General features: G+C 36.8%; 2 protein-coding genes across 7 annotated transcripts in view; one reads left to right on the forward strand and one right to left on the reverse strand.

The window, feature by feature from the left end:
* Positions 1-10471, reverse strand: part of LOC140153396 (tyrosine-protein phosphatase non-receptor type 4-like) — a 107387-nt gene extending 96916 nt beyond the window's left edge. The window contains 1 exon segment of the mRNA XM_072176139.1: positions 10297-10471. The gene's annotated coding sequence lies outside the window, so the exon portion shown is untranslated.
* Positions 10472-18585: 8114 nt separating this feature from the next.
* LOC140153397 (hyalin-like) overlaps positions 18586-24945 on the forward strand; it is a 43147-nt gene continuing 36787 nt past the window's right edge. For 3 of the 6 annotated variants that reach the window (XM_072176144.1, XM_072176141.1, XM_072176142.1), the window contains exon 1: positions 18586-19024. In XM_072176144.1, the coding sequence (XP_072032245.1) occupies positions 18946-19024 (79 nt within the window). In that variant the 5' untranslated portion in view covers positions 18586-18945. The remainder of the gene's footprint in view (positions 19025-24945) is intronic. The other 3 variants (XM_072176140.1, XM_072176146.1, XM_072176145.1) reach the window with 1 other exon arrangement.

Below are 24945 nucleotides of genomic sequence, written 5' to 3' on the forward strand. Positions count from 1 at the left end.
TTCCCACTATACTATACGCAGGTATACGGCCTTTTTGCATAGTGTCCTCTTACTATGTATGTGATCCGGTACTATGAAATTACCTTGCAAAACGTGCACCGTATACCCGAATAGTATACTTCTATGTGAACTCAGTCTTATTGTCATTTATGGTCATTGCAGTGCGATGCGAATCGCCAACGAAATTTCCACCGTGCTATGAGAATTTTCATCACCGAGCTCATAAAAACCTGGCTCAGATTTCAGTTTTCAGCTGCGATGTGGAGTCTAGGCCTGGCATTTTCGAGTAATTTTGTACCGGGTTTTTTTTTTTTAAGTTTTTATTTTTTCGGTTTTGTAATGTTGGTGGACCTAGACCTAAATGCTAGGATCATTCATGGTTGACCTAAAAATAAAAATTTAAAAAAATTTGCACGATGTATGTGTTTTTATTAAGAAAATTGATATTTTGTGATAAATGGGGGACGTTTTACTTCCTGGAACCCTAAACCAGGCGTCCTCTACCCATCAAAAAAAAAAAAAATAATTTTTTTTTTTTTTTTTTTAGGTCAACCATGAATGATCCTAGCATTTAGGTCTAGGTCCGGGGACACTACAAAACCGAAAAAAAAAACTTAAAAAAAAAAAAAAAAAAAAAAATTGCAAAATCAGCAAAGTGGCTGACACTCAAAAGAAGGTTTACTACATGTATGTAACTCAATGGGGACAACAAGCCCCAGGGTAGTCACATTGTTGACAGTCTGACTGTACTTTAGCCTGTTTTAGTGGAAATTGTAACATGCTAGGAATACATTCATTGATCAGATTCAGGTTGCACCTCAAACACACATTAGGGCCTCCCATGAAGTGATTAAGGTGGTAAATGAGGATGTTTCTGAAAATTGAGAAATGCTCTGAGCATGTTTTCAATAGATTAAATGGGCTATTCCAGAAATTAATAGCATCCCCTAAAGAAGACATGTAAGTTTGTACCATAAATTTTTGGGAATTCGCAGACCAAAATTTTATCCCAAAAAAATTGGAATTCCCATTTTGACAATAAAATGATTAAAAAATTGGGAATTTCCAGTGTCCAGGAAGAAGACAGGCAAAACCAACATTTTTTGGAATTCCCAAGCCTAAAATAAAAAGGTGTCTTTTTCTTCAAATTCTTGGGAATTCCCATGTCTTCTTTAGGGTTGTGAAAATAATGACCTTCGAATTCCCAGAGCAAAAAAGAGCGACTCCTCCCCTATGTATTGTTTGATTTGATTTGATATATTAACAAGTTTATTGAAGTATTAGGGGATCTGGAATGAGCGTTTTGAGCGTTTTAACAGTATTTTTTGTGGGACATGAGAGCACATCAGACATATCGAATTGCATTCTGAATACGAAGAATGCCTTTTTGATATCAAATAATTTACATTCACAATATAATACAAATTTTATGACAAATTATTAAAATTTGATATTTTTTACATTTTTGATATAACAGTCCTCAAAGTAAATTTTATAAATCTAGTGACATATTCTTAAAATGTATGTAGCTGGGAGGAAAAGCCGACGATCAATGGAAATTTTGACCTTACATATATGGATTTTCCCCCAAAAGTGTTTTGGGGGAAAAATCCATATCTTCAATACGTGTATACATGTATAAATCATCAGATTTATAAAGTTTACTTTGAGTACTATTAAATATCAAAAATATCAATTTTTAATCATTTGTCATAAAATGTGTATTACATTGCGAATTTCAAAAAATAAAAATTATTTGATATCATCAGGACATTCTTCGTACTCAGAATGCAATTCGATATGTCTGATGTGCTCTAATGTCCCACAATAAATACTGTCCAAACTTTCATACCCCACCCCTTGAAGTAAACAGCAAAACCAATGACAACCCAGCCAGAAATCATCACTTGAATCTCTTTTACTAGTTCACTAATGATAAACCGCATTGTCAAAAACAATAACAGAAGTACAAGATCCAACCAATGCTAATTAAAGGGGGGGGGTAACCCTACTGGTTTCGGATTGTCTTCATTCTTGCATACATACAATGTCAAATATCATCCTTAAGGTGGTACTACACCCCTGGCCAATTTTGTGCCTATTTTTTGTATTTTTCTCAAAAATTATAGCGCATTGGTGACAAGTAAGATTATAGGGGCAAGGACTACAACTACTGCACTGAAAATTCAACAACTCAGGGCAAGTAGTTATTGATTTATTGATCAAATATTGGTTTTCCCTCATTTTTGACTGTAACTCCACAACTGTTGTCTGTGCTGAAATAAAATTTCCAGTGCAGTAGTTGTAGTCCTTGCCCCTATAATATACATATCTTACTTGTCACCAATGCGCTATCATTTTTGAGAAAAATGCAAAAATAGGCACAAAATTGGGCAGGGGTGTAGTACCCCCTTAAAATGCAGAGCTGTGAAAAAACAAGAACATTTTCAGCGTAAATGTGAATAGCAAAATCAGCAGCCAATATGTTGGTATGCCAATCCTTAATTTTTGAGGAGCGCTCCTACCGCGCACCTCAAAGCATAGTCGGGAGCGTTAATAACAGCGTTCCTTATTTGGAATTACGATCATTTCAAACTAAATGTCTAAATAAATTACTCCAAGAACTGTATCACATCAATCACTCTGAATAACGATCTGTTGAAACAACGTGCTAGTAAAGGCTCTGCGAACGAAATAGCGCGACAATCGACTTGATGAGAAACACTAACAAATCATATTGGGTATCTCATCATTACGAAAATACAAGTCGCGAAGTTTGTTTCTCCACTAGAGCGATAGGCAGCACTCGGAGGCATGGACATGGTTCGGGGATTGCACAAACTACCATTTTGTTTTCAATTTGCATGCATGCATGTTTTGAAGATCGGTCGATGTTATAATGGCTGGGCAGAGATGTCGCCGTGGAAATTCTGAATTGCACAGTAAACAAAGTTAAAACAAGTGAGATATAAACTAAAGGACAGATTGTTGCCCTTTTTGTCTGAAAGAGAAATCGCAAGGCATTTAGGAATATCTGACCGAGCAGTATTTTCAACTTGCAGATGTTAAAAACCACCAACATGACCGACGCAGTACGTAACATTATGGCCTGTTGGATTCCAAATTGAGCTCCTCAAAAATCACAGGAGAGTGATTTTGAGGAGCTCAATCTAGCTCCTCAACAAAACCAGGAGTGTGATTGATGGAGCTCCACCAAATTCTAAGCGTGAAGGCCTGTACATGTATGCCTGAATTGCACTGGTCTGGCAAACAACATACATGTGCCCTATTCCAGTTCATGCAGGCCACGCGTTTTGAACTCGCCACCCAAAAATGGTGCTTTTGTTACGCTTTTCCAAATCGAGACTCGTTCAAATTGTTATATCTCTGCTTAAACAAAAGGTATTGACTTGAAGTGTGTTTGGTGTCCTTTTGTACATGTAGCTAAATGAGTGCCCTAACAGACCTCCAAAGGAGAATTGTTTATCAGCTAAGATAGCCGAGTTAGAGTTGTTTGAGTTCAGAATGACCAAGGTGGCGGATGAGGCGGTGGCGGTATTTGCAAAGTCTATGGGAAATAAAGATTTTGTGTGTGCACGTTGAATCAACTGATCATATCTTTGCATCCATATGGGCTACAGACATGGTTAAGAGCTCTTTTGAAAGATTATTAATTCTGCTAATTGACATTGTTTTTAATCATTTTGAACTCTTTATGATTGATTTAGTGTATAAAATGCAAACCTTTACATGTACAAAACTACCCGTTTTCATATTAAACACTGTAGTAAGCAATGCGGATGTCTTCAAAATCTAAAAGTTGCTGTAAATTTTTAATTACTTATCCTATCATAGTCAAAGTTTACATTTTCTGAGAGGAAATTTGATGAGGAATCTAAATATGGACTTACTTTTTTTGTATGTGTTAGGGGTAAAATGTTTCAGTTCAAAATATGTTGATTGTAAAAAAATTTGAACAGATTTTGGGACACCCTGTATTCCGAGATTACCAAACAGCTGTGATTTTTTTTTTCCAAAGTCAGTAGGCTCCCCCTAACCTCTAACCAAATCAATGTTGTTTACTTTCAGTTTATAACTGCAAGTTAGTAATAAGCAATGCATTAAGGGGGTACTACACACCTGGCCAATTTTATGCCTATTTTTGCATGTTTCTCAAAAATATAGCACATTGGTAAATAAGATATGTATATTATAGGGGCAAGGACTACAACTACTGTACTTAAAATTCAGCAACCCAAAGCGAGTAGTTATTGATCAAATATTGGTTTTCCCTAATTTGACTGTAACCCCACAACTGTTGTCTGTGCTGAAATAAAATTTATAGTGCAGTAGTTGTAGTCCTTGCCCCTATAATATACATACATACATTGTATCTTACTTGTCCCCAATGCGCTATAATTTTTAAGAAAAATGCAAAAATAGGCATAAATTTTGGCAAGGGTGTAGTATCCCCTTAAGTGACCTATTTTTTATTTGGATTTTTTTTATTCCACCCTGTATAACTTCAAGGTCACCCTGTACAATGAGTTGAAATGTGTATATTTAAATTGCTTTTGCCTTCAGCTTTCCAAAAATGTATACTTTTGCTAGTTTAGGGTTGATAGTTGTGGAGATATTCTAATTTGAAACTTGATTGGTGTAAAAATTCATAATATTTGTGATGTAACGCTAAGGGTGGCGAGTTCAAAACACATGGCCTTAATCGTTTATACTTGACATTAGTTATATACCAGTAATACCACTCCAGGTCTTTTTCATATTGCTCTTATCATTCTTTTTTTTTTGTCTTTGCATTCCTCTTTGATAGGGTACATACCAATTTACGTTGATTTTACCGACATGTGGTCTCAAATTGGGACAAAATCACCGTAGAAAACTTACGATATCTCGGTATGAAACGACAGAATTCAACGGGAAAGCTGTGATATTTTCGATAGATTGATACGTAGTCTTTTTCACAGTTCTCTTGCCATCTCCAGCCCTCGAATTAAGGATCTGAAGGGGTACGGCAACTTTTTTAGGGCAAGTTGATAATTGCCTTGGATTTTCACTTAAAAGGCAAGGTAGCATGGCAGTTTGTAATATTTCAAGAGGGCATCATGGCAACTGTTGAAAATTTAAGGAGGGCACTCAAAAGTGAAGAAAACACACACAAACACAAATGACTTTATAATGAAGGGGCAGGGCTGGGGCACTGACGGCAACTTCATTAGAGGGCACAGCAAGTGACTGCCATGGGTAAAGGACATATTTTGAGGGCATTACAGCAGTGGGGATGGGCACCCACGGCAAAATGCCATGGGTGCCATGGGTTAATTTGAGGGCTGGCTATCTCCCACCTCCACAGTTTTTTAAATTTATGCAACCTGTGGAGACTTATTCAGATTACCTTTTACAAATTAACACTTCCTACGACCAAGGGCAGCAATTTTGAAATATTGGGTGTTTTTGGGTGCTTTTATAATAGCTGGTCGCATGTCATAAGTTGGGTACAATTTCCATTACATGGTAAAAAATGACAAAAAATGTATTCTTTGATATGTTGTATGTATTGACAATCTCTAATAATTAACACAATTTTTAACCTTAACACCTGCTTGATTTTTGAGATAATGCTTAATTACTAATTAATTAATACACAGGCGTCTATGTAAATCTCAATTTTCAAATGCGTTTTCTCAAATCGGACCTCAATTACAAAAATGACTGTAAAATTTTTATTTTATGCAAGAATGTCATCAGATCTGGAGGATATGTTCTCAAAACATTAATGCTTCAAATGAACTATTTAAAATAATTGTATGTATGTTAATTACATTGTAAAGGTCAATGACCTTTTTATGAGTAATTAGCAAGATGGTTATTCTATTATTGAGGAAATGAATATCAAGAAGAGAATTGTACATATTAGCATATTGCTAAAAATACTGAAATTCAACTAGGATTTCATTAAAAATGAAGAAATGGAACATATAACCCTTTAAGGTGGTACTACACACCTTGATAAATTTGTTACTATTTTTGCATTTTTCTCAAAAAATAATATCACACTGGTAACAAAAGTCATGTATATTATAGGGGTAAGGAATCCAGTTACTACACTGGAATTTCAGTGACTCAATCTAAGCAGTACGTTATTTACGATAAGAAAAGAGGTACCGCTAGAATGTACCTCACTTCTTAACATATATAATGAATCCCTTGTCTTGAATCACTGAAATTTTAGTGAAGTAATTGGATTCCTTGCCCCTATAATATACATATAACATTTGTTACCAGTGTGTAGTTACTTTTTGAGAAAAATGCAAAATTTGTCACAAAATTTATCAGAGGGTGTAGCGCCACCTTAAGTAGTCAGTAATTGTTTTAGTTGTACAAATTCAACATTCAAAGCTGTCAATACATCATACCCTCCCTAGATTTGAAAAAGTAACCAGTAGTTTTAAGGGCTGGGGTATGAACGTTTGGACAGTATTTATTGTGGGATATTAGAGCACATCAGACATATCGAATTGCATTCTGAATACGAAGAATGTCATTCTGATATCAAATAATTTTGATTTTTTGAAATTCGCAATTTAATACACATTTTATGGCAAATCATTAAAATTGATATTTTTGATATTTAACAGTACTTGAAGTAAACTTTATAAATCTGATGATTTATACTTAAAGTGTATGTAGGTGGGATGAAAAGCCGACGATCAATTGAAAATTTTGACCTTTCGTATTGAAGATATGGATTTTTCCCCAAAACACCAAAAAAAAATTAGGTCTTTTTGGGAAAAAAACCATATCTTCAATATGAAAAGTCAAAATTTTCAATTGACCGTCGGCTTTTCCTCCCTGCTACATACACTTTAAGAATATGTCATTAGATTTATATAATTTACTTCGAGGACTGTTACATGTAAATATATAAAAAATTTGAAAAATATCAATTTTTTATAATTTGTCATAAAATTTGTATTATATTGTGATTTTCAAAAAATGAAAATAATTTGATATCAGAAAGACATGCTTCGTATTCAGAATGCAATTCGATAGGTCTGAGGTGCTGTCATGTCCCACAAAAAATACTGTCGAAACGCAATAAACGCTCATTTTAGATCCCTTAACATGCTGACATGTGAATTTTCACATATGCCCTATTGCACACTCCTGCATCCGCCTGCTCCACATCCGCCTGCTCCTCCACCCCTGGCATTTTTTATTTCAACTGATGTGATTTTTTTACTGAATAATTTATAATTATATGCTTCAGTAGACTGAAAGAGTATAATATTAGGCTTAAAATGAGGTATCAACCACTGCTGTAGGATATGGGGTTACGGAAAGCCAATCAAATTTGTATCGCAATTTTCAGAAAAGTGTAATCCCTCCACCCTTTTAGCATACCCAACTTATGACATGCGACCAGCTGCCGTTTACTGATTTTTGCAAATAAAATTCTCTACATTGTGTAGATTTTGTGTCGAGTTTATATTATTTGCTCAAATGTATCAGAATATTATTTATACAATTGTTTTTGAATAAAAATACAAATAAAATATAGAAATTGATCAGTTTGAGTAAGCGTTATTATTTTTTTTTTAGTATTTCACTCTCAATTTACGAAAGCCATTTTTTTTCAATAAAATAAACACTGAATGTAAAGTGTGCATGGGTATGCATGCATTGCATGCAGTGTTCGAAATAAGCACTTATCCTCTTGTCCTCTTGTCCAAAAATCACTGGGGACAATCATATTGAGCTATGTACTTATCCCCTGGACAACCACTATATTTTACCTCCGAAAGTATGACACATTTTGGGGACAACCAAAATGTATTGAGGACAAGCAGAATTTATGCTTTAGTTATCCTCGGGATAACCTCCATATTTTCCTTATTTCGGACACTGATTGCATGTATACATACATTGGTTCACTCCAACTTTCACTGCTTTCAATATCATGACTTTCAAGTTCGGTGTAGAGCATTGACGATGACGTCAATGTTTTTCGCGGTTGAGACGCAAGCGTGTGGACAAACCGCACTTGTACGCTTGCGTGTACCCTCTTTGCGATGAATATTACTTGCACAATTCGATACTGCAGTCACCGAAATCTCGAACTTGAGTTGAGATGAACTAAAAAATCTGTGTACGTACGTACTGTAATTGAATATTTATTTTTATGAATCTCAGACTCATGAACAATGAAATACATGTATAACAAACTTACATACAGAGGTACGTAGCCTGCATGATACAGCGTTGCCCTGATGTTTTTTATGGTAGGCTATAGAGTAACTGTCCTTACACAAATTATTTCTCATGCAGTACCACGCACGCATATGAATGCATTGATACTGAAACCCACGTATGGACACATGTCACCCAGTGGCCATCCCATATGATATTTAGACGCGCCAATGCTTGTTCATCGATGTCAGCAGCTGTAACTTCTCCCAAAGTTGCCCTTGTTATCATTCTTCCGTAAATCCTTCGAATTTACTCTCACTATCATCCGATTCATCTTGAAAAACACGGTTTAGATCAGCGTTTGCACATTGCTTCGCCATTTCGCGATCACATTGTTGAATTTTCCAAAATACGGCGCGTTTCTAGATTGTTTTCCTAAAAACATTTTCCAGCTTCCGGCGAAAAGTGAGTCTTTTAGCTGTTGACATGCTTTAAGTACTTTACACTGATTTTCAAGGGACTTAGGCTATCTAGAGGCTAAAGGTCATCAATATTATAAAATAAAATTTGTCTGAATTTAAATTTTAGATTTGAGATAAAAACACCTAAAAATGATGACGGAAGAGCAATTGCAAATTAGGTGCTTTTGATCGCGATTTTTCGATTTTTTTCATTGTTTTACTGAACAATGACTGGCGACATAAGGCAGGCAATATCGTTTTAACGTCACATGACCCAAGTGATTCACTTCTGAATCACTTTGTCGTAGGAAGTGTTAAGCGTACTGCTAGCCGTCCAGAGCATATTATTTTGCACAAGGTCCAATGCACATGCTTGACTTTGGAAAATACTTTAGCTCGATCGGCAGCATTGAAAAGCCAGGATATCGATGACGCGTAATCGCGTATGACGTCATTTAATGAGTGGCGCTGTTCCGATTTCTGCTTCATGTGCAGAGTTTTGGAAGTGCACCACTGAATTTGGAAGGAATTTGCTGATAGTCTGATAGTGAGTTCAGTTTCTGGCAGACAAGATCAGCTCAGTTCATGCAGTTGTTTATGTGCAACATGTTTTGGGAGACTGTGTCTGTGTGCGGGATCCCAAAATTCACAACCTGAACCCGCAGATGACGGGGCCGGTATCACGGGTCCTATTCCGAGTCTGTGACTGTAATAATATTCCTTCAACAATTCCCCGTACAGTAATGACCTTACATACGTTGGACAACAGTACATATCCACGAAAAATGCCTATTCCCAAAATTTCAGTTGATTCCGATTTTGCGTTTGCGAGTTATGCATGATTATGTGTATTACACTGCTCCATAGACAATGCGTTGTAATTTCGTTCTGGTGCACCAGAACGAAATTCAAATTTCACGATATCTTTGCAAAACGAATTAATCTGCAAGAAATATTTTGTACATTACATTATGTAGCCAGAGGTTTCCAGTGATATAAAAATCTCAACTTTTTTTGAGAAAAGTGGGGGGATGAGGCTGTGGATCACGAAATGCCCCTTTAAGGTGCTCACATCAATCTGAGCACAGGAGTCAGGACTGCTGTTCTTTTCTGAAACTGAATGTACACAGAAGACTCATGAACGGCAGTGCCAGTGGCAGTGCCGCCAGTGTGAGTGGCTCCGCGATAAACACGCGCAGCAGATAGCGTGGTACAGAAGAAAGCGCTTAGTGCGCTACATACATGGACGCAGCGCCATGAACGTGCATGTTCCAGCTTGGCCAAGAAATACTTGTGTAGTTTACAGCCATACCCATGACCATGATGACAGCCGGCCTTGTTCAAGTTGTTGTGACATGATTACTAACAATACATGACTAATACTATTTCGTCATGATTGTGGATGGGAATTTGCTAGTTGTTACAAACACGTAATGTATACTGTCATGACAATGTACACAGGCATACACATGATTCGTTCAACCTCTACATGTACCATGCATGCATGTCTACCTTGGCCTGGTCTACAGTACCATGTTTTGTAAACCTATTTTTGAGTTTTTTGACATTTCATGATTTGATTATTATGATTTACATGGAGAACAACAATCAGACTTTCCCGACTGCTTACCAAATTTCACTGCAGAAATAGTCCCAAACTTGTTGGGAATAGTGAAGTGTTAAATCCCTCGGCTAGGTTAAGTCCAGTGATATTCGCAATCGGCACCAATAGGTTATTTCCAGGCTCGATTTTAGACAGCTAAAATTGTCCGAAGCATGCAAGAGTTTGCGGTTTACAATGCACTTCCGCTCTCCCCTAAAAATGGCGTCACCCAAAGTTGCCAGTTGCTTTCACAAGTGGTTCGCGTATTTAGCTAAAATGCAGGAATGCTCATTTCGACTCCGTTATTGAAGAAATTTGAGATTTTGACCCGCCCAGACTCCGCGGGCGGGCCATCCAGTGGAGTAGATTTCTTTTTGAGATGGGGTGGGGGTGGGGTTGGATAAAAGTATAATGAATCCAGCCCCTTTTGGTGACAGAATTTTTTTGTTGTTAGAAAACAGAAAATTTTGCCATATTGAAGCTAAACTGGTGAAATATACCGGTAGTGCAAAAGTGGAATTGCGCAAAAATTGGCACATTAGGGGCTAAAAAAATGACAAAATAAGAGGTTAATTTGGTCAGAAACCCACATACAGGCTTCAACATTGGGGACCACCCCCCTGGCAAAATATTAGGGGGATTTATCCCCCATCCCCCGGGGGGGGGGCACTCAAATAGGAAAGTGACGTACGCTACCTGTGCCCACTACGAAACTGGGGGTCTATCAGTGTAGAAATTTTCAGAACAAAGGGGGTCATTCGGTGTTGACAATGTCAAAAATGGGGTGATTTTGTATGGGAGCGCCCAAAATTTCACATCATTAACAATCAAAAATAGCTTTTTAACCAATTTTACAGTACATAGACAAATTTTCAAAAAATGCGCGCGAAGCGCGCCTCAATTTCAATTTTGAAGACTAATTCAAAAAAGGGGTTATTCAGTGTATATAGACTACTGAAAAACGGGGTCATTAGAATTTGCCAAACGGGGTCTTTTCATGGGCACCCCGGATCCCTTGATCTACGCATATGGGGCCGTCCAGCCGCCTGCATTCCCAGGCCCTTGATTGGACCATAAAACTCAACACACTTAAAAATAGGTAGGCCTACCGGTAGTCAAAATTTTGACTAATTTAGGGGTCAATTTGAAATAACCCTGATGAAGTAAAATTTGACCACCTTGGGGTCATTTTCAGTTGTTGACATCATATTAAATTGACCCCTAAAAGGGTCATATTTAAATGACCCCAAATATAGTCATTTTTGACCCACGTTCCGGGGTCATTTTAAAACCGGGACCCCTGAATGTAGTCATTTCAACTACGTTAGGGGTAATTCTCTAATAATGACCCCCGGATATAGTCATTTTTTTACACTAATAGGGTTATTTTTCAACTGACTCTGTTAGGGGTAAAATCATTTTTTGACCCCAAATGTAGTCATTTTTAACTACAATTGGGTCAAATCATTTGACTTCATGTACCGGGTCAAAAATGACTTCACTTGGTTCGGTGCATAGTTGACCCTGCATACTTTAGGGTCATTTTTGACTACCTATTAGGCTATTTTTAAGTGTGAACGACATGCATAAATCTAATCATATGGACATAGGTCTATTGCAGCTATTCATTAATTTTTACACAGTCTTACCAAAAAAGGTGCAAATAGAACCTTTTGTCCATGCTAGCACCATATTTTGTTGTCTAGGAAGAGCCTTAAAAAGTTCTATAAAGAACTTTAAATATTTAAATAGGCTTAGGGACTTTCTAGGCTTATAGTATTAATCCTTTTAGACCTTTTTGATACCAATAAATCATTTTCTTGGCTGTTAGACCCTAAAGTTGAGGGTTCTTTCTTTAAAGTTCTTCAAGCTTATAGGTTTTTAAAAAATGGTTCTTTGTAGAACAAAAAAAAAGTTCTTTAGCCAAGAAAAATGGTTCTTTGTATTTTCATGAGAAATGCGCAATTAAGGGGTCTTTTGGAGCTGAACTTATCAAAATCACTACATGTAGAGGGTCAAGAGCTCTTTTTTGTACCACGCAGCTCCGCCGAACGGGGGGGGACGTCCATACCAGTATGGTCATTTTGTGTTGAGTGCCTCCCCAGCCCGGCGCAGGGGCTATATAGGCTTGCTACTAACAATTCTGATTTTGGGATCGAACCCCGAGCAAAAAATCTTGAGGAGATAGCAAAAGCTAGCAAACAGAGGGTAGTTTTGTAATCAGTCAAACATAATTCTGTGAGATTTCAACCAAAAGTTGTCTTGGCTAATTATCATATTGTTATAAAACCTTGTAGGCCTATCAGTCAGTAAAAAAAAACCGCCCATGTCGTCAGACACTTTGCTTTCATAAATTACCTTTTTTGGTAGTTTGGTCAGCGGGTAAAAGCTGAAAAAATATTTATTTATTTATTTAAATCAGAAAGAGTTAAGAATAAAAGTCGTTAAACAGACAATTCGTAATTTTCGTGACCAAAACTAACACTTCCAAACATAGCATTCTTTCTTCTACTAAGTCTCTTTTTGTGTCCATATAATGCGTAAACGAGCGTTGATCATTAATAAGACAATAAGACAATTGGATCATCTGCTAAGTGAAACAGAATCTGGAAAGCTTCTTGGCATAAAATGAATTTTTATATTATCAGCTCAGGTGAATTAGTCAGTGGCGTAACTTTGGGCCAGGGTGCCCGGGGGCGAAAGTAGATCGGGTGCCCCTGACCAAGGATGTGCATACTCCGACCTGTAGGAGAGTGGCGTAGCTAGGGGTTGTGGCGCCCAGGGCTAAGGATACATAATGGCGCCCCTCCCCCAATTCTTGAAAATGTGCAAATATGGCCAATCACGCATTAATTTTGGTCATAATGAAGTTGAATATCGGTCTTAAATTGATCTTTTAAATTATTTTGTGGTGAAATGCGCGCGAAGCGCGTAAAAATTTCGACTTTCATCGCTGGAGGGGGCGCAGAATTGGGTAATTGGGTAGGGGCGCCCAGGGCACGTGCCCCTCTCTGCCCCCCGGTCGCTATGCCACTGGTGTAGGACCTATTTGCTTAGTTACCAGACTATGCTCAGCTCAGACTATGATCACTATCTCACAAATCTATCTAGCGAAATTCCAGTGACCGCACTGCAAAAACAAGTGTTTATATTTAAACACCATATTGTGTTTATCAGAGCAACACTTAATAAACACATAATTCATGTTAATGGTCTAACACTAATGTTAATAAATTAACACTTGGTGTTATATTACAAACACTAATGTTTGTAATATAACACCAAGTGTTAATTTATGAACATTAGTGTTAGAACCATTAACATTAGTGTTAGACCATTAACATGAATTATGTGTTTATTAAGTGTTGCTCTGATAAACACAATATGGTGTTTAAATATAAACACTTGTTTTTGCAGTGCGTACAGCGCCGCCCGATTTTTTTTCGGGTGGGGCAGTTAGTGGACTTTCGCAGTTAATCTTTCTTGAGCGATCAGAGTGTTGCCAACTAAGAAAAAACAGGTCCTACTCGTCGGACTATGTATGCATGATGTAGAGCTAATCAATTTTGGTATTGAAAGCCATAGACCTACCGAATAACTTACAAATAGTGTCTCAGATCAAATTTATTTCATGTTTCAATGAACTTCATGTTAATAAAAAAATGTTTACATCTTCTCCAATGTCTTTACTTTTGAAGATTCGTCACTAGCTGTAGTGACGTAACTAGGGGTTGTGGCGCCCAGAGGAAAGAATACACAATACCAGTGGTGCGGGCGCGCAAAAATGTGCTTACAAACTTGGTATAATAAAGTTGAGTTTTGGTCTTTCAAACGACAATTTATGTGCAATGCTCGCGAAGCGCGCACAAATTTTGTGTTGAAGGGGGCACCCAAATGATGAGTATAATTCTATGCATGGTGGGTAAAGGTTTCCACTTCTTTCCTATAACAAAGTATTATCGTGTCGAAAGGGTATCCAGGTCTGATGGGTGCCCCCTTAGCCCGGGTGCCCGGGGGCGCGGCCCCCCAGAGCCCATAGGAGTTACGCCACTGGAATTAGTCCAGGCCTGGTGGCAGTCAGAAGACGGCAGGTAGACAACATGTATAGCGCCCTCTTTACTTTAGTCTTTCTTTTTGATTATTTCATCTTGCTGAATTTCTCATTTTCTTTCTGAAATTCTCCCTTTTTTCTTTCTTTTTGAATTTCCTTCTTTCGAATTTTTGTCATTTCTTTCTGGATTTCTTAATTTCTTTCTTAGTTTTGTGCTCAGTAAACTTCTTTCTGAATTTCCTTCTTTCGAATTTCTTTCTGGATTTTTTCTAGTTCTGCAGTGAACTTCTTTCTGAATTTCTTTCTTTATGAATTTCCTTCTTTCTAAATTTCCTTCTCACGAATTTCTTTCTGGATTTCTTTAAGTTCTCAGTTTTGTGCTAGGTGAACTTCTTTCTGAATTTCTTTCTTTCTGAATTTCATTCTTTCTGAATTTCCTTCTTCAAATTTTTTCTGAACTGTATTCTGAATTTCTGATTTCCTTCTTTTAAATTTCTAACATTTATTTCTTAATTTATTTCTTAATTTCGTTCTTTCCGTGATGATTCTTTCTGAATTTCCTTCAGAATTTCCTTCTTTTTTCTTCTTTCTGGAATTATTTCTGGATTTCCTTCTCAGGCTGAATTTTCTTCTTTCTGACATTTCTTTCTGAATTTCTTTTTTTGATTTCGTTTTTGTTTTTGTTTTTTTTTTTTGATTTCAGTGAATTTTTTTTTTTTTTTTTTTTTTTTTGATTTCAGTGAATTTTTTTTCTGAATTTTTTTCTTTCTGAATTTTTCTTTCTCGATCTCAATTTCTTTCTTTCTGTTACTTTTTTCTCACTGAATGTATATATTTTTCATACGTTACTGAACTATGTAAGGTGAATATTTACGGTGAAATGCGGCAAAACGTCAGTAGGGTTATAGGCTTATAGTGCCGGCGCGGCACCGAGATTTTTTTCGGCGGGGGATTGAAAATGTCTATAAAATTGGCAATTTTCGCCCAATATTAATGCCCCAACACCATACACGCTACTGATTGGATGACATGGCAGTGCTTTTGTAAACGGTGGGGTAGGAGAAAAATATTTAAAATTATGGTATATCTTCAGCCAAAATACACTCTAAAAATTAATGCTCACAAATGAATAAAATCTATTCAAATGTGAAAACTATTCGGAGGGGACATTACAGATTTCTCTTCAAAAATTTACAGATTTCTCTTGAATCGGATCAAAATGACACTAACGCAGTCAAATTTGATAAGATTGGTTTGTCATTTTATAAAATGAATAGGTTCATGTCAAAAATGAATAGGTACTAGGTTCTTATCAAAATGATGAAATTTGAATAGTTTGTCTTCTCCGAGGAGGAAACAACAGAACAAGACAGTCCACTTTTCACAAAATCGCCCCCCCCCCAGAAAAAGTCCACTTTTTCAAAATCAGCAACCCCCAAATGAAATCCTGCGTACGGGCCTGCTGGCCCCGACAAATTGTTTTGCAACTACAATTTACACAATAATAGTGTAAAAAGTGTCCACCATATTATGCCTTCATTTGGCGGCTCATTTTGTAATATTTTTACCAACGACTGGGGGGCACATCCGCGACGAGATACCCACTTCTATACAAAAACGATTCTCTTATAAACCATCATGCGCACAGTTTCCACCTCGATGCATCTGAGCACACATTTTCGTCCAAGAGCTCTCAAGCAAGCAGTGATTGTCTCCACTATACAGTCTTTGATTACACTACACGGTTGATTGAGTGGAATAGCATCGAAGAGCTGTACAGCTTCTAGCTGAAAAATGGGCCTCTTTGATTGGTTTTTGTCGAAACCTCAAGTGTTCCCTTCATCCAATCAGAATTCGTTTTATATCAAACGAAAGCTAACACTTCCCCCTAAAAACACTTTTCGTCACTAGGTCAACAGATAACGCAATTCAATGTTATAGCAAGGCGAATGTGGTAAATCTGTTGAAAACTACCTATCCAAGCACATTTTTTGACCAAAATGTAGGTTTTAACAGTCAAAACCTCAAGTGTTCCTTACAATATTTTTCAAATTTTATGTCATTAACTGAAAATGCACACTTATAGGCCTATTGTCCATATACTTGCGTCACTAGAATGAGCAATGGCCAATTCTCTTTAAATTGCAAATCTTGGGCAAAAAGTTACTATTTTCGCCTGTTTTGTGTAAATTCAATGAACTATATGACTTTGCTAAAAGAGCGCTTACAAATTGTTATGCATATTTCAATAACATTGTGCCCACCCCCCACCTTCAACTTCGGATTGACGCCCTTGTAAACAATGCACAGTTTCCACCTCGATACACCTGATCACACAATTTCGTCCAAGAGCTTCCAAGCATAGGGTCTAAGTTCCAAGCAAGCTGAGTGAAGATATACGGATGGGTTTTTTTCAAAAACACCTAAAAAAAAAAATCGGTATTTTTTTGGCTTTCCATAGAATTTAGAGGTTGTGCTTCCGGCCATAATTCGAGTTAAACTTTGAAATACAATTTTATTTCAGTTTAAATATCATCTTAATCAGAACTGAACTCTGCATAAATGACTCTTTAGCCGTGCGTTTTAAAAAGCGACTATACTGGAAACCGCTTTACAGGCGGATTTGGTGGTGATATGAACCTTTTATGTATAACTGTTTTGTTTTAATAACTTTGAAATTGTATGATCATAGTTTTTAAAATTAAAATTCGTTAATTCTTCATGAGATAGATGGCATATTAGAGTCAATCATTCATTCATTCATTCATTCATTCACTCATTCATTCATCCATCCATCCATTCATTCATTCATTCACCCATTCATTCATTCATTCATTCTTGTGTTTTATTGTCATATATCACATACAAAACAGATATATATCACATATCACAACGTTAATATAATATAATTAATTTCAAGCAATAAGTAATCAATATAATCAAGAAAATACTCAGCATGCATGATAAACAGATCAATATGATCAATACAATGTATATAAAATGCTAGCAACACAGAGGAGTAAGATAGACAGAGCGCGTACCACCAGTCAAAGTCCCCGTGTATTGTATGCTACCAGTTCTCGCATATTCATGAGGGCCGATTGTTCGATCGTGCTGTGTCTAACAATCACGCCAACGCTGCGTGCCTTCGCGTATACGCGATAGAGCGTTGCGTGCTTTCGCGATTACGCAATAGACAATGAAAATACGCGGTAATTGCGTAGCAGTCTCGCCTGTCGCATTTCATGGAACAATCGGCCCTCATTATCGGATGAGGCGGAGACTTTGACTGGTGGTACGCGCTCTGTCTATCTTACTCCTCTGTGGCTAGCAAAGCTTAGGCAATTGCAATAACTAACAATATTTTATTGCTTTTGATAAAGATCCTGCTAGGATCGAAAGCTCAGGCCCCTAAAACTGTGAAATATTTTATATTCATATAAACTATAAAGAATGTTACATAGTGATTTACAAATCATATAAATCAAAACAATGGTATACAAAACTATAATATAACAAATTAATTTAAAGCAATAAAGTAAACAACATAAGAAAATACGCAGCATGCATGATACCGGTATAGCTGATCAATATGATCCATATACATTGTATAATGCAAACGAAACTTAGGCAATAATTTAAATTTATTTTATTATACATTTTAAAGAATGTTAGGCCTATATGGTGATCAATGTGATCAAATTGATAAATAAAGCAAAACTGAGCTTTCAGCTTGCCCCACCTCTAACTTGGAAAATATTCTTGTTCAATGGACAGGGTCAAGATGGGACGGACAAGAAATGACAGGACAAAGACAATACAGAGGACAAGGGGGAAGTGAATTTACTGGAGCGTCAAACTACCATCAAACTAAAAAGACATCTTCTCAATTATTGTGTGGTCAGCTTTCCCTTTTAAAGAGAATTTTATTTACTCTGTAGAAATCCATGGCCAACAGGATAATGGCTTAGATACAAATTTTTGCGAATTCAAATATTCACCTGTTGGCGCATGGCGAGTATCAAACAATACAAGTTCAAACATCAGAACTAATTAATTACATGAATTATACAATGTTAACACATCAAAAGTAATGTACGTCTATCTGCTGGTTTGTTTTATTGCTTCAAAAATTAACACTGATGAAACATGTGAAAACCATCTCTAAAAGTGCATTGGATCGATACCTTTGATTCACAAGTGAAGAATGTGGTGAATAGGCCTTGTGGATTTACATAATAATACAAGAGAAAGAGAGGTGGTACAAGGAAGAAAGATATGATTCCATATTTTTATTGTGCAATTTGTGCTGGTGATAAATGGTATACGGTGGTGATAATATCAAATCTTATTTTAACTGCAATTGCTGATGGATATGACAAAATCATGATATAAAATTGGAATTACAAAATGATTACTTTGGAAAATATATTCGTGGAATTACTTATAAACCGTTGTGGAACGAAGGAAAGTATTGATTCTATAGATCTGAAGGAGTACTGACAAAGTAAACTAGAGGTTATTTGACTTTAGACGTGGTTATATTTGCTATACAACTCAACTATTATATAAATGCACCATACATGTACGCCGATGTGGTAAAATTATGAGGAAGAAAGGACAAGATGATGCAGAACAATGATATCAAACTTCTCTTTCTGATTTTGGTTGCTTCTCTCTTACTGAAGACTGTACATTTACAAGGTGAGTTTAAATCCGGGATAAAAATATGAAGATCGCCCAAAATCGATAAGAATAATAAGAGAAGAAGTGTGAAATATAATCTATAATAATAATAATTCATGATGGTCTGCTTCAAGCAGACCATCATGAATTATTACCGACTGCTTCCTTTAAAAGGAGTATGGATAGGGATTCGTAGGGGTATTGATATATTTTTATTTGTATATTATTCATCTATATTATGTGGCAGAATGAAACTGAACCCACGTTTCTATATATAAACATTGAACAATATTTGCAAATTGTAAATGTATACATCTGTTAAGTAATCACCTTAATTATTTCTGATTATTCCCTTTAATTGGTCTCATTATCATTTGTTCTTGCACAAAGATTTGTGAATAAATATGTCTAAATGTATATGCTTGAACCATGTTTTGTAATTTGTTCTCAAAATTACAATAGGCAATTATTGTAGCCTGCTGTCGATTTATGTGACACGAGTATATCTAAGGTTTGGACATTGGTTCTGTATATACAGGGTGTAACAATAAAATTTGTACAATTTTGAAAATAGAATGACACAAGTATGCCGCCTATTTTTTGGTTTGATATTAATATGTCTATCAAGATAATTTCTTTAGCCACCAGATAAGCTTTGCTTCAATAAAATCGTAGGTATACAAGTAAAGATATAGCCAATTATGTAACCTAGTCTTAAAACCGCTTGGGCCACTTTTGTCTAAATGTTACAGAAGTGACTGAATAGAGTTGAACCATGGACATATAACTATGAGAAGTATATAAAATTTGTTGACAGAAATGCTGGCAATAGTGGTCGCCCCAGAACAGCTAGAAGCCCAGCTGAACTTAATTTCAATTTTTTATTGTTTTGCACTTATGGGTGCAAAAACTGTTCTCAATTTTACCAATGATATCTCGGAGATATGAGAAATTATTCTATTTATAAGATAATTCGGAAGAGATTTCATGACTTCATTTATAGATTTTAAAGAAATATCATATTATTATTAAGTTCATGTTAATTATATGAAGAAACACCACTTATAATTCTTTTGTGTCAGTTCTTTGATGTTCAATGCACGATAAACCAATCAACGCGGTTCAAACTTGATATACACGCTAACATGGTAAAAGTGGCCCAATACGTTTTCTGGACGATTTAATTAATCGGACATAACTTTTGAACCCAAGCTAGTAAAGAAACCAACTAAACGTCTTCTTTTAGCCAAGATATCACTAATTCTATTGCATATTACATTTGTGCAGTAACTCTTTTAGTTTTTTCCTGAGAAGTCAAAATGCAATTGTACAAATTGTTACACCCTGTATATAGGCCATTCTGTATTCTTTTCCGTATTTTTCCAATATATTCGGATGTATTTGTGAAGTTAACATCCTGAAAAACATGTGGTGACACATATTTGCAACCATGGAAGTAAATTAATACGACAGTGAAAGGGTTGGGTATCAAAGCTTATGTCCGGAGTGAGTGGGTAAGCATGGTAAGTAGGTAAACTTTCCACTATTATTGGTTCTCAATAAAGCCATAATGTAGTAATGTACGATTTCCATTTAATTTTTTATTTTTTCTATTCTTTACTCAAAATGCTGAAATAACATTAGTAGGCCTAATAATAAAATAATAAAATAAATTTCGAATTTATACAGCGCCTTTTCCCAGCTAGATCTTGAAGGATGCAAAGCGCTGTAATTTCGCTGCCATGGTGAATCATCACAATCAGATCACATCATTGAGGCCAGTTGCAGCCGAACCTGGCGCAGGGGACCTATCCGCACTTAGATTGTAACATTCACCAATTATCTGTGCAGCTCCCCAAGTTCCATTGGGTGAAGGAAGTTTTTGATAACCAAACAACTAATCACCGATTTTTTAAAGCAGGAGGAAACCGGAGATCCCGGGGAAAACCTGCAAGAGCGAGCATGGAATCGGGATAAACCAAATGCACATATAGTACTTGGGCACGGCCGGGGCTTGAACCCGGGACCTCAGTGGTGCAAGGCGAGGGAACTACCGCTGCGCCAACTCGCTCTCCCCATATATATAACCGGTGGCAAGTTCGAACAAGATGAAATACATTCAAAATGTGTCTTCTATACCACAAACAACACAGCAGTGTTGTGCCATGCATGCACTTGCACACATGCATTGGCAATTTGGCATTAGTTAGTATCTCTATGGTGTGTACAGATTTGGGGTCAAAGGTCATTAAAGGGTCCCTTCCGGTCCGAGACAAAATGCCTTCAAAATGCTGCTTCTACCACAAACAACATTGCAGGGTGACACCACTTGACATGCATTGCTTAGAGGTTATTCTTAGTCAGTGGGAGTGGTCTAGTTCGTATCCACATTTTCTGATTGGACAATCTCATGATTTCGGGTGCCGTCTATCAGGCCGTAGACGACACCACGTCATCATGCGTCTTGATAATGCGTAACACGCGTTTAGAGGTGCGCGTATGTATCGCGCTGGATGCGTAGACTAGTGTGGATTACGCGAACGCGCTAGCAGTACGCGCAACAGAATACGTGAAGTTGTAAACAAGGTTCGTTCATTTTATGACGGTAACTTAGTTTTTGCTTTAAAAAATTGTTTACAGTTATTAAAATAATATTTAACTGACTAAGAATGAGAATAAACGATAGGAATTTTTTATTTTGCCTATCCTCTACCTATGATAGACGACAGGCAGGTCAATATTTTTATCGTAGTGGATACCGGCTGCGCCGGCATCCACTACTCAAAATATTGGACCTGCCTGTCGTCTATCACACGGTAGAGGATAGGCAAAAATAAAATTCCTATCGTTTATTCTAAATAACTGCGCATCGGTTATTTGGAGGCATTGTGAAAAATCTAAACATTTTGCCTTTGGAACCGAGGAATATCCGAGGGGCGTAGCCCCGAGGATATTCGAGGTCCAAAGCAAAATGTTTAGATTTTTCACAATGCCCGACATATTACCGATGCAAAGTTATTAACCTCATTCATAACCGTCACTTTAATCTCTTCACCTTACAAAATAACACAAAATTTTGCTCAAAAGTTTATAAAAATAGATGATTTTTACATCTTCCCTTGCCAAAAATCGATCAGGCTAAAACAGAACGACCAATAACAAAAGTGCGTATCACAATCTGTGCAAATATGGTAGCGCGCAATCCAAATACGGCAGCCAGCGCGCGCGCAGTTTGTTGGACGCACAATACCGCGCACGCAGAAGTCAATTGTGTGCGACATTGGAACAATTACGCATTTTGCGGTCAATTGTGAGATATTAATGACCTCGATTTGCGTTCGCGTTTTCGTAAATAATAAAATATGATTGGATCGCACGCATCGCGTTTATTAATGAGGTTATGAATTAGAGGTTAATAACTGCGCATCGGTTTTTGGAGGGCATTGTGAAAATCTAAACATTTTGCCTTTGGAACCGAGGAATATCCCGAGGGGATTCCGAGGTCCAAAGCAAAATGTTTAGATTTTTCACAATGCCCGACATATAACCGATGCAAAGTTATTAACCTCATTCATAACCGTCACTTTGATCTTTTAACTTTACAAAATAACACAAAATTTTCCTCAAAAGTTTGTAAAAATAAACACTTTTTACATCTTCCCTTTCCCAAAATCGATCAGCCTAAAACAAAACGACCAATAACAAAAGTGCGTATCAGAATCTGTGCAAATATGGTAGCGCGCAATCCAAATACGGCAGCCAGCGCGCGAGCAATTCGTTGGACGCACAATACGGCGCACGCAGAAGTCAATTGTGTGCGACATTGGAACAATTACGCATTTTGCGGTCAATTGTGAGATATTAATGACCTCGATTTGCGTTCGCGTTTTCACAAAATAATAAAATATGATTGGATCGCACGCATCGCGTTTATTAATGAGGTTATGAATAGTCTCTAGGGTGTTTACAGCTTTGGGGTTATTGATACAAAATGCCTCTTCTGCAACAAACAATATAGCCGAGTGATACTTGCACACATAGCTAGTGCCTTATGGGTTGGTCACAAATTTTGAGTGTCTGTCTAGGGTCAAAAATCAAAACTACTCTCTTTGTGGTCGCAGGACCACTGCACTTGTTTTGTTGTGCATTCTTTCAAAAGATATAAATTTATTGGGACCATTTTCTTCTATGCCCCAACTTGGTTGAAGGTTAGTTAATAATACAATGAGGTGAAATATTTTAAACAATGCTATCATGGTCCAAAGTTTCACAAATGGTTTCACTCATCACAAATCAATTGTTGCATTACTTATTATATCATAAGGACAATGAAAACAGAGGGGGCAAGGGGGGGGGGGCAAGACTATATTTATTGATCGCTAGTATGATATGCTGGACCAGAGAAGATGTAAGGAAGAGGAGTTTGATACCCACAAAACTATTATGTGTGAGACCTCTCATTCAGTAGACCTATGAAACGGTATTGGTAAATCAAGTCAACACATAATATTATTTTCAGGTAATTCCCATTTCATTTTCCTACCCAAATCGCGTGTATCCCTTTAAATTGGATTTCTTGTAATTTTCAGTCAATCAATTATCTCTGTCAGCCAATTAGCGTACGTATCCAATCAATTAACCGTTCAGCCAATAAGCGCGCCGTACGTATCCAATCAATTATCTCCGTCAGCCAACCAGCGCGCCGTACGGCTGGGCGACCTCGTGTCATTCTCATCTTTTGCTGCAGGTGAATATATACAGCTTTTCTTTGTCGTATTTTTATTTTCATTATTTTTAGAGTATTAAAATTGTTTCGGAAGTAAATTGTTCCAAATTAAGTTAGGTATCGTGTATAGAACGCGTGGAGGTGGTTTTGAGATCGTGGAATCAGTTTTTAAATGTGTTTTGGACGATTTTCTTCATACGTAAGTTGGGTGATTTGGCTATGTTGTTTCGCACGTGTAAGCGGTGTGCATAGCGCTGCATCCAAATTTCTTGTCGTTAATGGTTTCAAATGCACCTCCAAATTCATGATTTCTCATTCTAGTATTTTATCATCATAGGTCCTAAACCAGACAGCATACCTTTGCCCTTACTATGGTGTGCAATTCAGCTTTCTAGGTAAAGTGGGAAGTGAGAAAGAGCTGAATTAGTTTGGTGTGGTGAATTATTTTATATTTGTAATTAAATATGGGTTCCATCATTGTGTGGGTGCTTACGTGCGAAGGTGATGGATGACCTTTCTTCCAGGTCATAGGTACGTGTACAGTACAGGTGCATTACTGGAGTGCGTGTACAATGTACATGTGCTAATTGCATCAATACGGGGGTTCCCCGTTTTATATTTTCGGCTCTTAGATTTAATTAATTATTTTAGACGTGGCATGTTGTGCATTAATAGGGGTCATTATATCTTCGCGTTGTATTATTTTCGTTTGGAAAATAATACTCACACTCTCTTTCTTCCATTTCACAAAATATTATGTGTTTGCAATGTTGCCTGACCTTTGACATTATTTATGCTTATTAGCTAATATACAAACATAGGCCTCAACCAAAAGTAGTCTTGTAACGAAATTACAATTTGTTTCAAATCATAGAGGTTTTAACATTTAGATCATAGTATTTATGTACAAGTCACACCCAAATGCTACTTAAAGATAATTAGGTTTTTTTTATGAGATTGTCATGTACAGGGCCTAGGATTTTATGTAGGACTTTGTGTGAAAAGGTATATTTAAATATTCATATATATTTATGTGAATATTAAGCGTTCACGGAAAGATGTGGTGAGTTGATTTGGTATATTGATTATTATTTATTTTATTATTGATTCCAACAGAAATGTGTTATGGCTCCGTGCACGTGATGTTTGCTTTTCAGATACCAGAAGATTGCGGAGTAAGGGGTAATATCGCGTGGGGCGATCTTATACCTTT

This window comes from Amphiura filiformis, chromosome 5 (genome assembly GCF_039555335.1).
Source record: "Amphiura filiformis chromosome 5, Afil_fr2py, whole genome shotgun sequence".
Taxonomy (NCBI): Eukaryota; Metazoa; Echinodermata; class Ophiuroidea; order Amphilepidida; family Amphiuridae; genus Amphiura; species Amphiura filiformis.